At 39.7% G+C, this 16,259-nt stretch overlaps 2 protein-coding genes and 1 pseudogene across 3 annotated transcripts; 2 read left to right on the top strand and 1 right to left on the bottom strand.

The window, feature by feature from the left end:
- Nucleotides 1–698: 698 nt before the first annotated feature.
- On the top strand, nucleotides 699–2,421 carry LOC126800506 (AAA-ATPase At2g18193-like; annotated as a pseudogene).
- Nucleotides 2,422–8,157: 5,736 nt separating this feature from the next.
- On the top strand, nucleotides 8,158–9,746 carry LOC126800496 (AAA-ATPase At2g18193-like). Its single transcript, XM_050527870.1, has 2 exons — nucleotides 8,158–9,195; nucleotides 9,273–9,746. The coding sequence occupies exons 1-2, from the start codon at nucleotides 8,194–8,196 to the stop codon at nucleotides 9,744–9,746; spliced, it is 1,476 nt and encodes a 491-aa protein (XP_050383827.1). The 5' UTR covers nucleotides 8,158–8,193.
- Nucleotides 9,743–16,203, bottom strand: LOC126805132 (probable serine protease EDA2). Of its 2 annotated transcripts, XM_050532241.1 has the most exons (12): nucleotides 15,853–16,203; nucleotides 15,626–15,781; nucleotides 15,322–15,504; nucleotides 15,103–15,219; nucleotides 14,962–15,015; nucleotides 14,804–14,875; nucleotides 14,439–14,644; nucleotides 14,228–14,322; nucleotides 13,569–13,643; nucleotides 13,226–13,309; nucleotides 10,171–10,269; nucleotides 9,743–10,086 (listed from the first exon to the last, which is right to left on the bottom strand). In XM_050532241.1, exons 1-12 carry the CDS (start codon nucleotides 16,162–16,164, stop codon nucleotides 10,079–10,081), a joined length of 1,461 nt encoding a protein of 486 aa, XP_050388198.1. In that variant the 5' UTR covers nucleotides 16,165–16,203; the 3' UTR covers nucleotides 9,743–10,078. The 2 variants fall into 2 exon arrangements, with proteins under 2 accessions (XP_050388198.1, XP_050388196.1); XM_050532239.1 differs by having other exon boundaries at nucleotides 9,743–10,269.
- Nucleotides 16,204–16,259: the final 56 nt, after the last annotated feature.

The following is a 16,259-nucleotide window of genomic DNA, read 5'->3' as shown; positions in this document are numbered from 1 at the left end:
CTCCATCCCTATGGAACCAGCCTTATCCAACGGGACAAAACACTGGTTTCGCCCTGCCTTGGGCTCATCAGGGGATCGGCTCCAGACCCCTGCCTGTGTGTAGGGCGGCCAACTCGCCTCTTTGACGTTAAGTCCTCGACTAGCGACAAACTCTCCGAATTTAACCGAATCGGCATGCCTGAACCCTTCGGAAGGAGCAGCCATATATCTCCCACACATTGAATCTTGGAGCAAATCCCATATATCCTTGAAGTTCTTTCAACCAGCAGCCCACGATTGACACTCCCAAAATAGGGACGTGACAATATGCCGAGAAGAAGGAAGACATCGCTTTTGGCATCAAATCTTGCAAATTCGGAGAAGCCATCTTAATTCCGATAGCTAGGTTTCGAGACTGACCAACGTTAAATCTGCCAAATTGTAGAGAATGGAGGCTTCTCAACATAGAAGGATTATCTAATAGAAGGATAGCTAGGTTTAGGACTCCTAAACGGCTAAACCTAATAGAAGGATTCTACTCCTACAAGGAAACAAATTTCTAGAGATTATCTTTTCACAAAAAAAAAATTCTAGAGACTCCTTGATAGTGTGAACCTGTACATAAGAGGCACTACGCTCTAACGAACGTGACTTTTAATGATCTCCCTTTACAACATAATCCGCAACTGTTGCAGCCCCAAACTCTGTTCCGTTTTAAGATGGAGGAGGAATATTATGATAACCATAGTAGTTCCAGTTTCAAAGATATGATGCCCAAAGCAATGTCTTCCTTCTTCTCAGCCTATGCCCCCTTTGCTGGTTACATGTTTATGCTTCAATCCATGAACACTAATTTCCTCCCTTACGAGTTCAAATCATACGTCTACTCATACCTAAAATCAAGCCTCAGCTACCTCTTGGACCCTCTAGCCAATCACATAACTCTCCTAGTCGACAACTCTGCCGATGAAGACTTCTTCGACGGCATAAGTTCACGGTGCAACCTAGTCTATGAAGCTGCTGAGGCCTATCTTGCGACCAAGATCAACCCAAAAACCCAATTCTTTCGAATCAGCCAAGCACCGAAACAGAAGGCACCCACAGTTGCTGTTACCACCAACCAGGAAATCAATGACACTTTCGAGAATATTAAAGTCAAGTGGCGCATGATCTTCCCCGAAGAAAGCCGTCGCTATGCCAACAAGAGCAGCATTGAGCTAACATTCCACAGGAAACACAAAGACAGTTATAAACTCATACATACCATATGTATTGGCTCAGGCCGAGGCTATCAAAGATGCAGAAAAGGTTTTAAAGCTTTATAGTTACAGTAGCAGACGTTCCTCCTCGGTCCATCACTACGGTAGTGGTGACGAAGATGACTTCGTACCTTCTTCCGGCAAATGGAGTAGCGTGGATCTTGAGCACCCGGCTACTTTTGAGACAATGGAAATGGAGCCGGAGATGAAGAGGATGATCATAGAGGATTTGGACAAGTTCGTCAAGAGGGAGTTCTACAAGAGAGTTGGCAAGGCTTGGAAGAGAGGTTACTTGTTGTACGGTCCACCCGGTACTGGAAAGTCTAGCTTGGTTGCAGCCATGGCCAATCACCTCCATTTTGATATTTATGACCTGGAACTAACTAGCATTTCCAGCAATGATGAGTTGAGGAAAGCCTTGATGTCTACTACAAATCGTTCTATCATGGTGTTTGAGGATATTGATTGCAGCAAGGAATCCGTAAGCCGGGAATCAAAAGAGAACAAAAACTTCATAATTTCCGAAACCAAATCCAAGGTCAGTACAACTTTTCTGTTCTTTTGTTTTGTTTTTGATTATGACACTGCAGATACTGCAAATAAAAATAGTTTGCATGAGTTTCCAAACAAATGGTTGTATATTATGTATAGTTTACATTTTATGCTGTTGTATTTTGTTTAGAGGCATTGAGAATCTGACATGGTGTTATGATAATTGCAGTTCACACTCTCCGGTCTACTGAATGTTGTTGATGGTCTGTGGTCAAGTTGCGGTGATGAAAGGATTATTGTATTCACCACCAATCACAAGGAACGGCTAGACCCTGCATTGTTGAGGCCTGGTCGAATGGACATGCACATTCACATGTCGTATTGTACCCCGAAAGGGTTCAAAACCTTAGCCTCAAACTACCTTTGCATTCAGGACACCAGCAAACATCAGCTGTGCCAAGAGATTGAGGGGTTGATGGAGAGCACAAACATCACCCCCGCAGATGTTTGTGAGGAGCTTATGAGGGGTGGGGGTGATGGTGATGATGCTGATATTGTTCTTGAAGGACTTGTGGAATGCCTCAAGCGTAAGAGGCTCGAGACCACCAAGATAGAGGAGGAAGAAGAAGCTGGAAAAGAAAAGAGGCAGAAAACAGAGTATAATGCATCTGAAATTTCCGAAAATTGGTAGATTTGGTAGCATATGATACAAGTTGAGTTATCAGATGCTGACAGTTGATAAACCCTTGATTGCATATTTTGTATGTTTTGTTCAATCTTAAGCTGCAGTGACCCTCTATAACATTGATAAGATGAGATTATTCATTCAAGTCTTAATATCTTCAATCATCAAGCTCTGAAACTCTTGAGACTTGACATTTAATATAAATGAGACTTATGTATGTATCATTGTAACCGAAGTACAAAACCATCTTAAATAACATCAGAGTTACAGAATTATCACACATGACACATCAGATTAATTTGACGCATAGCAAGACACCAGAAGAACCAAAACTATATCGTTTGCATGTTCTATGTAACAGTGAAAAGATGGAAGATATTTTTCATATATTGGACAGAGGTTTTTCCAATATTATCAAGCAGATAACAAACTAAATTGCATATTGCGATTTGGCCCAGAATGAAAATTTCAAAACTGAACTTTAACATTCATTGAGCTCGGAAACCTCTTTATACTCGAACCTCGATTTAATGAGGATTTGGTTGTCATAAATGTTAACTCTAAACTCTCTGGCACAAAAACTTATAAAAACACAAGTAAATGCTGAGATCAAACTCTAACATAACTTATCAAGTGTCGGAGTGAATCACTGAGGGAATTAAGGGATGAATTGTTGTTAAAGTGTATGTTTACTTGATTATATATAAGACATTAGTGTGTATAGATTGATTAGAGTGTAATATACTATTCTATTTGGTATCAGAGCAGTGCTATGTTCTGGGTTTGGTGCGAGCTTGGCTAGTATCACCTGTTCTTGGTACCGTGCTCATGTGATGTGAACTCTTGCTCATGTGATGTGAAGTGCCCCTCCAACAGCATCCTCCTCCTCTGCGCTCTACTCATGTTCTTGGTATCACCTATTCCCGGCCCTCTGCGCTGCTTCCAGCAGCTAGTGAACTTGGTCCCCTCCAAAATAGCGTGCTTGGCCAACTCACCAGGAAGCACAAGCCTCACAACAGCCATCGTCATCGAGGCCACGAGCACACGACGGTCCTCTGCTCGCCTCTCGACCAGCGGTCCTCGGGCTCCGGCTTCCTCAAGCTCCGGCGACGCCGCTCGCCCGTGACGCCACCCGCTCGTGATCTTCCGTGGTATCCCGCCCATGATCTTCCGACCCGACGTCGCTGGAAACGGCGATGCGCTTCCTCAATCATTCGGGTACTCTCCCGACCCGCCTGCACGAATCCGACCCGGCCCATCTCCAACCCGACCCGGACCACCTTCAACCCGATCCGACCCAGACCAGATTTGATAGTCTTGATTGACAGTGCAGGTTCACCGACGGTGCACGTGCACCCAAGATAGGTTCATCTCCGTTTTTTTTTGTGTTTCCGACATATACCTCCTGATTTTTTAATTACTTTTCAATGGGTTCTCAGCTAAATGATGTTCTGACATTTGAAGTATCTATCAAGAGTTCTGATAGTGGTTCCTTTGGGGGAACCAAACTCAATGAGACCAATTTCCGTAAATGGAAGAGAATTATGGCCGCTCATCTTCGAGGCATACACAAAATGGGACATGTAACCAGAGTAACTACGGCTCCTAGTACAAATGATCTTGTTGCCTACACTAAGTGGGACAACGATGGTGGTCTTGTAATGTCCGTCTTGTGGAAATCTATGAATGAAGAGATCGTTGATCTGGTGGAGGCATGTGACACTGCGCAGGCAATATGGAAGACACTGGAAGGCTTATATACTAATGACTCTGATTTCATACAGGTTCATGAGTTAATGTGCACAGCTTTGACGATGCAACATGATGGACAACCGGTGGCGCAATATTTCACCAAACTAAAGAATATTTGGGCTGAGATTGATGTGAAACGTCCTTGCATGATCAAGAATCAAGATGATGTTATTTGGTACCACAAAGAAAAGGAGCTTGAGCGAGTTCACCATTTCCTGAACTGTCTTGATGCAAAGCATAACAGTGCGAAATGAGAATTACTCAGAAATACCGAACCCCCTAGCCTAATTACAGCTTTCACATATATCTGTAAGGATGAATCTCAACAGGAGAGTCTTGATCAGACACAAGTTGAAGTTTCTAGCCACATTGTTCGTGCTAGCTCTCTAGCACCACTTCCACAAGCAACTTCAGCTCATCTTCATCAGTGCGGACCGCCACCAGGCTTAAGGAATCAGCCCGCCCTCCTTGCTCTTATTGTCATGATACTAACCATGCTCGTGCGACCTGTTGGAAGCTGTATCCACACCTTAGGCCTAAGCGGTCTAATTATTGTCCCAAGGCGAAAGCAGCTATTCAATTCGTCCAGGAACCAGATATCTATGGTGTGGTTAGACATGATCATCATACCGCAGGAGGAGCAATACCTACCGCATCCATCGCTGGTCGTAGTAAAATTGGTATGGCTTTAAATATTTCTAACTTTGTTGGTTTTGATACATGGATTATTGATTCTGGTGCGTCTGATCATATGGCTTATGATAAATCTTATTTTATCGTATTGTCTCTTCCACCAGTACTCTATGTTACTAATGTGAATGGTGAGGCCTTCCCCGTATTAGGGAAATGGTTTGTTCATATTACTTCCACAATAGAGCTTCACAATGTGCTCTATGTACCTGTTTTATCTCATCATTTGATATCTGTCCCCCAATTGAACACTGACGCTAAGTGCTCTGTGACATTTTTTTCCTATGTATGTGATATTTCAAGATCTTCTCACCGGGGAGTTAATTGGTCGGGGGTATCTGAGGGGCCGGTTGTTTCATCTAGATCAGACATATGCGGGGGAGAAACCAGGAGCACAGTCTCGGACCGCTTTAATCTCCACTTCTGACAAGCTAAGTGAAGTTTTGTTATGACATCGTCGCTTAGGGCATCCATCTTTTAGTGTTATGAAAACATATATGCCTACTTTGTTTATTAGTGTGGATGAGTCACTTTTACATTTTGAGACATGTGTTTTAGGCAAGAGTCATCGATCTACTTATTCCCCTAGTACTTCTAATAAACGTATTCTTTCTTTCGAATTAATTCATTCTGATGTTTAGGGACCCTCCAAAGAGTCTACTGTGTCAAGGATGCGGTATTATGTGTCATTTATTGATGATTGCACCCGTCTTTCATGGATTGTTCTCCTCAAAACTAATGATGAGGTTTTTCCCACTTTTCAAGTCTTCTATACCACTGTCCAAACACAATATAATGCCGCAGTTAGAGTTCTTCGTTCTGAGAATGGGGGGGGGGAATATGTGAATCATGTCTTTCAGGAGTTCCTTAATACACACGGAATTGTTCATCAAACAGTGTGTCCTTATACACCTGAGCAGAATGGAGTTTGAAAGGAAAAATCGTCATTTACTTAACATGGCTCGGTGTATTCTTTTTAGTGCCCATATGCCCAAATACCTTTAGGGTGATGCTGTCATAACTTCCGCCCACCTCATTAATCGTCTTCCCTCTCGTGTCCTTCAAGGCAAAGTTTCATATGAGGTGCTTGCATCTCATGTCTCCTTACCCTCTTTTAATAATCTTATTGCATGTGTTTTCGGTTGTGTTGCTTTTGTCCATCTTCCAAAACACCAGAGATCTAAGTTGGATGCCCGAGCCGTTAAATGTGTTTGTTGGGTATGACGGATATCAGAAAGGGTACCAGTGCTATCATCCGCCTACCTGGAAGTACTATGTCACTATGGATGTTACTTTCTTTGAGGACATGAGTTATTTTCCCTCTTCCGATACTATCTTCAGGGGGAGAATTCATATTTTGAAGAGCTGTATCATGGAGAGGGGGAGACAAGTAAGCCAGTAGATATGGTGACAAGATCAATTGAGATTACTAATGTGTCCGCTATACAGGCACCACCAGGTGATTCCGGTATAATCACTTCAGAGATTCAGGTACCAGAAGATGACAACACAACTACAACTCATGTCTCCCGTACTACTGTTTATACATCTGACTAATGCTCTCCCGGTACGGAAGATCACTCATTTGAGGTTAGTCATTCTATTGAGACTAATACTAGTGAGGCTAATAGTAGACAATATGTCTTGCCAAATAGGTCTACTCGGGGTCAGCCAACAAAAAAATATGAACATACCCTTCAGGCAAAAACTAAGTATCTTGTGGAAAATTTTATGTCTACCAAAAGATTTCTAAGTCATATGAATCATTTGTGAATCAAATATCTACTATATCAGTACCTAACAAAGTGCATGATGCATTGAGAGATCCAAAATGGAGGAAAGCAATAGAGGAAGAGATCAACAAGGGAATGTAACAGCCTTAATTATATATGTTGATGATATGGTAGTTACTGGAAATGATACTGTTGAGGTGGATAGATTACAGAAACAGCTAGCCACATAGTTTAAGATGAAAGACCTAGGTACACTTAAGTACTTCTTGGGCATTGAGATAGCCCGGGGAAGTGATGGTATCTATCTGTGTCAGAGGAAGTACATCCTTGATCTACTAACATAGACCGGTATGCTGGATTGCACTCCCATTGATACTCCTATTGAGCAGAACCATCGGTTAGCAGAATATCCAGATCAAGTGCATACTGAAAAACCTCGTTATCAGAGGCTAGTTGGACGCCTAATTTATTTATCACATACCAGACTAGATGTTGCGTATGCAATAAGTGTAGTGAGTCAGTTCATGCATAATCCCAGTGTGGACCACATGGATGTTGTTGTAAGGATTTTGAGGTACTTAAAATCAGCTCCAAGGATATGAGTAATGTTCTCTAATCACAATAATATCCTTGAGGTTTGTGACTTCACGGATGCAGACTGGCTAAAAATATAATAGATCAGAGATCTACATCAGGGTACTTTACCTTTGTTAGGGGGTAATCTTGTTACATGGAAGAGTAAGAAATAAAAAGTGGTAGCTCGATCTAGTGCTGAAGCAGAATACAAAGGTATGGCTCAAGGAGTGTGCAAATTATTATGGCTTAGAAATTTGCTACAAGATTTGGGTATTAAGTCTAAGTGTGCTATGCAGCTGTACTGTGACAACAAGGCTGCTATTAATATTTCCCAGAATCTTGTGCAACATGATCGTACAAAACATATGGAAGTTGATCGTCACCTTATAAAGGAGAAGCTAGACGCAAAAATCATCAGTTTTCCTTTTGTTCATACAGAAGAGCAACTTGCCGATATACTCATAAAATGAGTGTCTAAAAATGTCTTTTATAATTCACTTAGCAAGTTGGGCATGGTTGATATGTATGCACCAACTTGAGGGGGAATGTCGGCGTGAATCACGGAAGGAATTAAGGGATGAATTGTTGTTTAAGTGTATGTTTACTTGATTATATATATGACATTAGTGGGTATAGATTGATTAAGAGTGTAATATACTATTCTATTTCAAGTCAACCTAAATACAGCTAGCTGAAACTTTGTTTGGGAGAGGAATGGTTCAAAACTTTAAATATGATTTTTTTTTCTAGTAATGAAGATCAATGGCTTTTAAATCCAGACAGATCCATACATGCCAACAATCTATTCTCTATACTTGATGTAATTATAGAATACTCATGTTTGACTTTTAAGTTTCAGATGAATGGAACCGTAAGAAAATAGAAAAATGACTTGGAGATGAAGCAACTCACAGAATCATTTCCTTGCTGCCCAAATATCGTCACTCCTTCAGCTCATTATAAAACACCCCATCATATCCTTTAACTCCCAACCTAACATTTTTGCAAACCCTCAGTCAGTAACACAATGTTTACTCTCAATCTCAAAGATATGCCAACCACAGCATCAACATTGTTCTCAGCCTATGCCTCCTTTGCTGCATCAATGATGTTGCTCCGTTCTATTACAGACCAACTCATCCCCCGCCAGTTGCGCTCGTACATATACTCATTCTTCAGTCACTTTTTTACCTCTCCCTCCTCGAACCTTACTTTGATCGTTGAAGAGTACTGTGGCATGACGCGAAACCAAGTCTATGATGCTGCAGAGGTGTACCTCACAACAAAGATCAGTCCTTTCACTGAACGCCTCAAGATCAGCAAAACACCAAGGAAGAAGAGCATCAGCATTGCCATGGACAAAGGCGAAGAAATCACCGACACATTTGACAATGACATCAAATTGAAATGGCGCTTCGCTGAGCCTGAGAAGGACGATTTCCGCTCTGGTAATGACAACAAGTGTCGGTTTGAGCTAGTGTTTGACAAGAAACACAAGGACAAAGTGATGGACACTTACTTGCCCTACGTTTTTGCTCAAGCTAAAGCCATTCAAGAAGGGGAAAAAGTTGTTAGGCTTTACACCCGGGGTTCGAGTCTGGGTGATGATGAGGAGGGCAAAAGGAATTTAAGCGGTTGGGGTTCCGTGAGGATGGAGCATCCATCTAACTTTGGAACAATGGCAATGGATTCACAGCTTAAGAGAATGATTATTGATGATTTGGATAGGTTTGTGAGGAGGAGGGAGTTTTACAAAAGGGTCGGGAAGGCTTGGAAGCGAGGGTATTTGCTGTATGGTCCACCTGGTACAGGAAAATCGAGCTTGATTGCAGCCATGGCCAACTATCTCCAGTTTGATGTCTATGACTTGGAGCTTTCTAGCATTCAGAGTAATTCTCATTTGAGGACGGTATTGCTTTCTACTTCAAATCGTTCTATTCTGGTGATTGAGGACATTGATTGCTGCGCCAAAGTACATACCAGGGGACAAGAACCGGATCCACGGAGGTATCAAGCTCATAACGACAGGGTCAGTACTCTTCTCCTTTCTGTTTCCTAGGTTTTATTTCATGACTATGAGGATGACATGGTTTTCCTTAATTGTAGTTGACACTATCAGGCCTACTGAACTTCATAGATGGCCTCTGGTCAAGCTGCGGGGACGAGAGAATTATAGTGTTCACCACCAACCACAAGGATCGGCTAGACCCTGCACTGCTGCGTCCGGGGCGAATGGATGTGCACATTCATATGTCATACTGCACCCCGAGCGGGTTCAGAGTCCTAGCCTCTAACTACCTTGGTATTCATGAAAGCAACCCACATCACCTGTCTGGAGAAATTGAAGGGTTGATAGGTAGCACTGATGTCACCCCTGCAGAGGTTGCTGAGGAGCTCATGAAGAGTGATGATGCTGATGTTACTCTAAAAGGGCTTGTCAATTTTCTCAAGAAAAAGAAGGTCGAGAATGAGAAAATGAAGGAAGGGGCTGACAGAACTGAAGATCAAGAACCAGAGAATGAACCATTTCCAGATGACTATTTACATGATGATGAAGAAGGCTATAGCTTATTCGATTGACTTAAGTAACTTGCACATATGTAATCAGCATCACAAATGATATACAATCTTTGGTTTTTAAAGCAACCTAATGAGCTTGCAGCTCAAACTGTGAATACACTGAAGACAGCAAGAGGTCTAGAACTTACTCGTGCTGCAACATGCACGTCTTTATTATTAGAAAGTCTAAAATCTTAATCAAGCATTCACACTTGCATGGAACATGCACTAACATAGAAGTAGCAAGTGGAAAAACACCAAGAGGGAGGAAAAAACATGTTTACCATGATGTACAGAAATGAATATTTATGTACATAAGGAGACAACTTACCATATCCTTCATAGATTAGTAATCAAACATCTGTTAAGAAGGTAAACAGTGAGGTAATATTAGTTACAGAACCATCTTACACATCACATTATTATATTTACATGTAGCTCCTACCCGTGTCTTGGCATTCAGACAGCCATAGGTCTATATGTTCTACAATTTGTTGTCTAACTTTGTGGACTGCATCAGGGTTGCTGCAATTCCCAGCATTACCTGAAACAAATTCATAATTATATATATGCAGCTCTAAGAACACAAATGTAAGCAACAAGCACATCCATCCTGAAAATAATGTTCAGTTTCTGTTCAAAGTAGTCAACTGTGGAGATGTATACAACGTTCTTTAAACATGGTAAACTTCTGATGGCTGATAAAATTAGTTTCGTGCTGATAAAATTAAGTTACTCAACATTACTCTTTATCCAACACTGTTACTGGAACGGCATGATTTCATTAAATTTGCAAAGATAACCTCACAACAGTGCCCACTTTTTTATTTAAGAAATTATTTTTACCAAAATAACCTTATGGCAGTACTTTTCCTTTTGCAATTTCAGTTAATTTTTGTTCTTTCCCAAAGATTCAGAAGAGAAGACGAGCACTTGATGCAGAGAAAACATTATAGATTTGAAATCTCGTTGCAAGTCTGCAAGCCAAATGAACCAGAACTATGAACCTAATTTTCCCTCATGTTGTATGCATCCTTCTACCAGTGAAATGAGGGAAGAAAGCTTACACGTGTGTGTGTGTGTGTCTACCATATACCACATATCAATCATGGAGGTATTTAGATTACAATCATGCAGAAATTCAACTGAGTATATTTTATATAGGCAAATATAAAACTTCTGCTCAGTGATGAATAACATTGTATCAGCATGTTCATAACAGAAGAGTAGGGGTGTTAATTGAAAACCGAAAACCGAAAAAAACCGAACCATAACCGAAAAAAACCGAAGAAAAAAAAAACCGCACTAAACCGCAAAAAAACCGCACCAAACCGAAAGATTTGGTGTGGTTTTGGTTTGGGATGTTTGGAAACCGAAACCGAACCGAAAAACCGAATATATATATATATATATATATTATAAAGAAATTATATTATTTATAGATATATTTAATATACATAATTAAATATGTTATCGATCGAGACCCAAACTTTATCAAAATTCGGTGAATTTTTTACCATATCTGAATTTATATATGTTGATCACATCCGACGGTCGAAATTTAATAATTTGAATTTTAGATATTGGAACCACAACATGTCTACTAATGTGGTATAACTTGTTTAGTGGTATTTTTGCAAATGTATGCAGTTGTGAAGCAACTATATCTTATAAATAGAATTTTGCAAATCTGTCCGCATGATGCGTTACGTATAGTGAAATATGGTTATGGTAAAAAAATCACATATTTTCGATAACGTTTGTGTCCCGATCGAGGCGGTAAACCCTTTTTACGCTTATTATCACCTATGGGTAGCCTTATCCCTAGAACGTAAAATTTTTGAAAATTTTACACTAGCTGCTACATCACATATATGTGAGAGTGTGTGCATGAAAAAATCCACCAAAACTAGTCAAGAAGGAGGGGGTAAGAACAAATTCACTTAATTAGATGAAATTAAGTTAATGTTGACCACATCGATCGAGACCCGAATATTATCAACATTAGATGAATTTTTTTACCATATCCTTATTTAAATATGCTGATCACATCTGACGGTCAAAATTTAATATTTTGAATTTTAGACATTGGAACCACAACATGTCTACTAATGTGGTATAACTTGTTTAGCGGTCTTTTTGCAAATGTATGCATTTGTGAAGCAACTATATATTATAAATAGAATTTTGCAAATATGTCCGCATGATGCGTTACGTATTGTGAAATATGGTTATGGTAAAAAAATCACATCTTTTCGATAACCTTTGTGTCCCGATCGAGGCGGTCAACCCTTTTTACGCTTATTATCCCCTATGGGTAGCCTTATCCCTGGAACGTAAAATTTTTGAAAATTTTACACGAGCTGCTACATCAAATATATGTGAGAGTGTGTGCATGAAAAAATCCACCAAAACTAGTCAAGAAGGAGGGGGTAAGAACAAATTCACTAAATTAGATGAAACTAAGTTAATGTTGACCACATCGATCGAGACCCAAATATTATCAACATTAGATGAATTTTTTACCATATCGTTATTTAAATATGCTGATCACATCTGACAGTCAAAAATTAATATTTTTAATTTTAGACATTAGAACCACAACATGCCTACTAATGTGGTATAACTTGTTTAGTGGCTTTTTGCAAATGTATGCATTTGTGAAGCAACTATATATTATAAATATAATTTTGCAAATATGTCCGCATGATGCGTTACATATTGTGAAATATGGTTATGGTAAAAAAATCACATATTTTCGATAACGTTTGTGTCCCGATCGAGGCGGTCAACCATTTTTACGCTTATTATCCCCTATGGGCCTATGGGTAGCCCTATCCCTGGAAGGTAAAATTTTTGAAACTTTTACACGAGCTGCTACATCACATATATATGAGAGTGTGTGCGTGAAAGAATCCACCAAAACTAGTCAAGAAGGAGGGGGTAAGAACGAATTCACACTTAATTAGATGAAATTAAGTTAACGTTTACCACATCGATCGAGACCCAAATTTTATCAAAATTAGATGAATTGTTTACCATATCTGTATTTAAATATGCTGATCACATCTGATGGTCAAAATTTAATATTTTGAATTTTAGACATTGAAACCACAACATGCCTACTAATGTGGTATAAGTTGTTTAGTGGCTTTTTGCAATTGTATGCATTTGTGAAGCAACTATATCTTGTAAATAGATTTTTTCAAATTTGTCCGCATGTTATTTTTATTTCGTTAAGAATCAAGTAGATAGACAAGGAAAAAAACTCCGATTTTCTTTACAAAATAACCGAAAGAAAAACCGATATAAACCAGAGAAAAACCAAACCGAACACAGTTGGTTTTTGAAAAAAAAAGTGAAAAACCAAACCGAACCAAACCGAATAAATAGAACGGTTTGGTGTTCGGTATCACCTATAAACCGAACCATTCACACCGATTAACACCCCTACAGAAGAGTACTATCAGTAAACAAAGAAGGACAGATAAACCACATACCTTCAGGACTTACGGGAACCTGAGGGCATCCTCTCAAATCTGTTCCATGGCCACAGTTATGGCATGAGACAATGTATGAAGGCACTGAAAGTTTCAATAAGAAACACAAAATCAGACAGTTACGGATCAAATTAACTCCTCACAACATAGTAGATGTACAATATCATTAGGATAGAAGCTTGATACTGGAGATGAGATGAGACTGGCTACAGCAAACTCTGTCGCACAAACTAACCAGTAATACTGTAATGACTAATGCATCAAAAATGGGAGTTTCACTAAAATTCTTCCTAGTAGTGCAATCTTATTTTGTGACTTTTCATTGAAGTAACAGAATACTTACTATCTAGAGATGAAGTCTGTTTGGATGCATGACGCCAGGGATCCTGTGAGCCATTTGTGAAAACTATTTTTGAACCTACAGATTCAATTTTGAGACGATAACGTCAACTTTAAGACTAATGATAATCTCAAATAGAGGAAAAATATAACTAGTGCCGTCTTTCATAATATGAAACTAATGAAACAATGCAAAATCAACTCGTAATAGAAATCCTTCAACTATTTGATGCATGGTTAGCTTTTCATAATTGGATGCTTAAACATTAAATATGAATATAAAGAAATATATGGTTTTTAGCCTCTTAAAGCTTCTCCCAGATAGACAATTTATTTTTTGGCCAAACTTCAGTAAAAGAAGGGTTAACAAGAACCAAAAACTTGATAATATCTTTAAAGAAAGGTTCTACCCATAATATAAGATCATAAAACAACTGAGTAAGGAGCTTTATTGTTAGCTTGAAGGATGACAAAAGAATTCATATAAAGATCAGTATGTGTGTTATCACAAGCATGCATGTATTAGTATATTACTGAGTTAGAGACTTGACATTTTACATTGCCAGTAGGTAAATTACATATGTGAATGAAAATAAGGGCACAGAATATACGTGTGTGGGAAAGATAAACACATGGATAAGGCAAAGATAAAAAAGTTTTGACCTGTAATTTTTTTGCCTCCGTAATATAAATTTGTCGCATCAACCTCGGGATAGATGCCCTCTCCAAAGACATTCTTGCAAAGGTCCAAATGGTATCTGCAATAATAATAACCTTTTCATCATTAACATACAGAAGTACATATTGAACACCCTAGAATTAGACATGAATATCAAAATGGTTTTTATAAAAGAAGCCATAATCTGTCACTTACTTGGTGTCAACTATTGAAGATCGCATGCTATCATTTGCAGGTGCTACTTGAAAATAGGCAACTTCGGTACAAACTTGGAACCACCACAAACGGTCAGAACTTCCTTCATTAACAGCAGTGTTCTTCAAGTGTTTCTGATTGTATGTTTCGACATCAACACCAAAAGTCCCAACGTAATACTCTTTAACGTATTTGGCATATGCTTCCTGCAAAGATATGATCATAGCTTCCTTAGAAACACTAGACAACAAGAGATAAATGACATCGAAACCCAAAGAAACATATGCCCATGAATTAATTGGGCCTGACAAAAAGACTGTACACCGATTGAGGAACAGAATAGACTGGAAATAAGAGGAACTTACCACCAAATCCTCTCCATGATTCTTTGCTTGAACAAGAGGGGAGCAGAGTCTGTCAGGATTTCCATATTGAAACTGCAATTTTCCCAATCAGAAATCCTCGGTATTTTTAATGTGATATAATTAAAAATCAAAAGGGAAACTAGGGAAGTAAACTTCACCGCAATAACAGCAGCATCGGCTAGAAAATACATAAAATCACCATCAATATTTAGCTGCAAACAGAGAAGAGGTCAAATTCCATGGCAAGAGTGTACACCAAAACCCAAACAGAGTGAACCACTGAAAGTCTTTAATCACACCTGAGTTGCACCAAACAAACCCCGCACTGCTTTTCCATTAGCTGCAAGCCTCAGTTCGATAAGACGATTAGTTTCTTGCAGTGCAGCTTTACACTCTGGACCGGCAGACTCACCAATCTGCATTTGAATACAAATAAGTACAATCCACTTCAATTTCCTATCTCGTAAGTGAAAAGGGAAAACAACCAAGAAACTTAAAGCCATTAAGCTTGTGGTCACCTGCTGGTCGAATTGAGTGTAGTTAAACACAGCTTCAACAACAGCAGAACTCGCAAGACTTCCACATGTCAAATGAGGAAACTTGAGCCTAAACCAAGCACTAAGAGCTCCTGCATAGGACACCCCGAAAACGAACCACGAATTCTCACCCTTAGTCCTATTCAGCTTCACATTCAACGATTCCTAAACAACAAAACCACACCTTAAAAACACTAAACCGCATGCTCAAATCATCCAATTCAATTCACTAGTTCAAATTAACACAGTGGAAAAAATCATAGAAACGAAATCCAAACACACTTGCCTGATAAAACTGACGAAAAGCAGCCAAATCGAAAAGCGCTTGCTTAGATGATAAGTACTTGAGATTCTCAGTCGAGTGTGATTTAAACGGAGAGCTCTTACCATAGTAACGATGCTCTGGCGACACCACCGCCGCCCCAAACTTCTTCGCCAAAACCTGTAAAACAAAATTCACCAAAACCTTAGTAAATTTCCGATTCCGGCGACGAATGGAATCAGAAAACTTACGGTTAAATAATCGTTGGAGATTCCGTTGCAGGCCGATTCACCACAGATTCTGAGGAAAATCGGACCGTCGGATGGCCGGAAGTAGTCGAGGAGCTCGTAGTAGCGTTGATCGAACTTGCGGTGATCGTACGGCGAGAAATGATCGAGAGTCTGGGGGAACCAGAGTGACTTATCGGTCAAGTAATTGGTGCTCGCAGCGGAGCTCTGGAGCTGGAGAAAAGTCCGAGGCGTGAAAGCGAACGACGTCGTGAGGAGTGTGGTGAGTAAGAAGAAGGAGAGCAGAAACGGCGTCGTTGCCGGAGGAAGCTTCATCGCCGATTGGCCGGAGAGGTATGAGTGGTGTCAAACAGAAGGCAGAAGCAAGCAATCTTGTTCTGACATTTGGTTCGAGTTTTTAACATTTAACA

The sequence above is a fragment of the Argentina anserina genome, chromosome 1 (genome assembly GCF_933775445.1).
Source record: "Argentina anserina chromosome 1, drPotAnse1.1, whole genome shotgun sequence".
Classification (NCBI taxonomy): Eukaryota; Viridiplantae; Streptophyta; class Magnoliopsida; order Rosales; family Rosaceae; genus Argentina; species Argentina anserina.
This window is presented reverse-complemented; position numbering and strand designations above follow the sequence as displayed.

What these genes read in the sequence shown, in the direction of transcription:
- LOC126800496 (XM_050527870.1), top strand. Translation starts at nt 8,194, where the DNA reads ATGTTTACTCTCAATCTCAAAGATATGCCAACCACAGCATCAACATTG. An exon ending in ATCAAGCTCATAACGACAGG is followed by an intron (nt 9,196 to 9,272) that starts GTCAGTACTCTT and finishes CCTTAATTGTAG; the next exon opens with TTGACACTATCAGGCCTACT.
- LOC126805132 (XM_050532239.1), bottom strand. Translation starts at nt 16,164, where the DNA reads ATGAAGCTTCCTCCGGCAACGACGCCGTTTCTGCTCTCCTTCTTCTTA. An exon ending in CGGAGGCAAAAAAATTACAG is followed by an intron (nt 13,644 to 14,227) that starts GTCAAAACTTTT and finishes TTGAATCTGTAG; the next exon opens with GTTCAAAAATAGTTTTCACA. An exon ending in GGTTCCCGTAAGTCCTGAAG is followed by an intron (nt 10,270 to 13,225) that starts GTATGTGGTTTA and finishes AATTTGTTTCAG; the next exon opens with GTAATGCTGGGAATTGCAGC.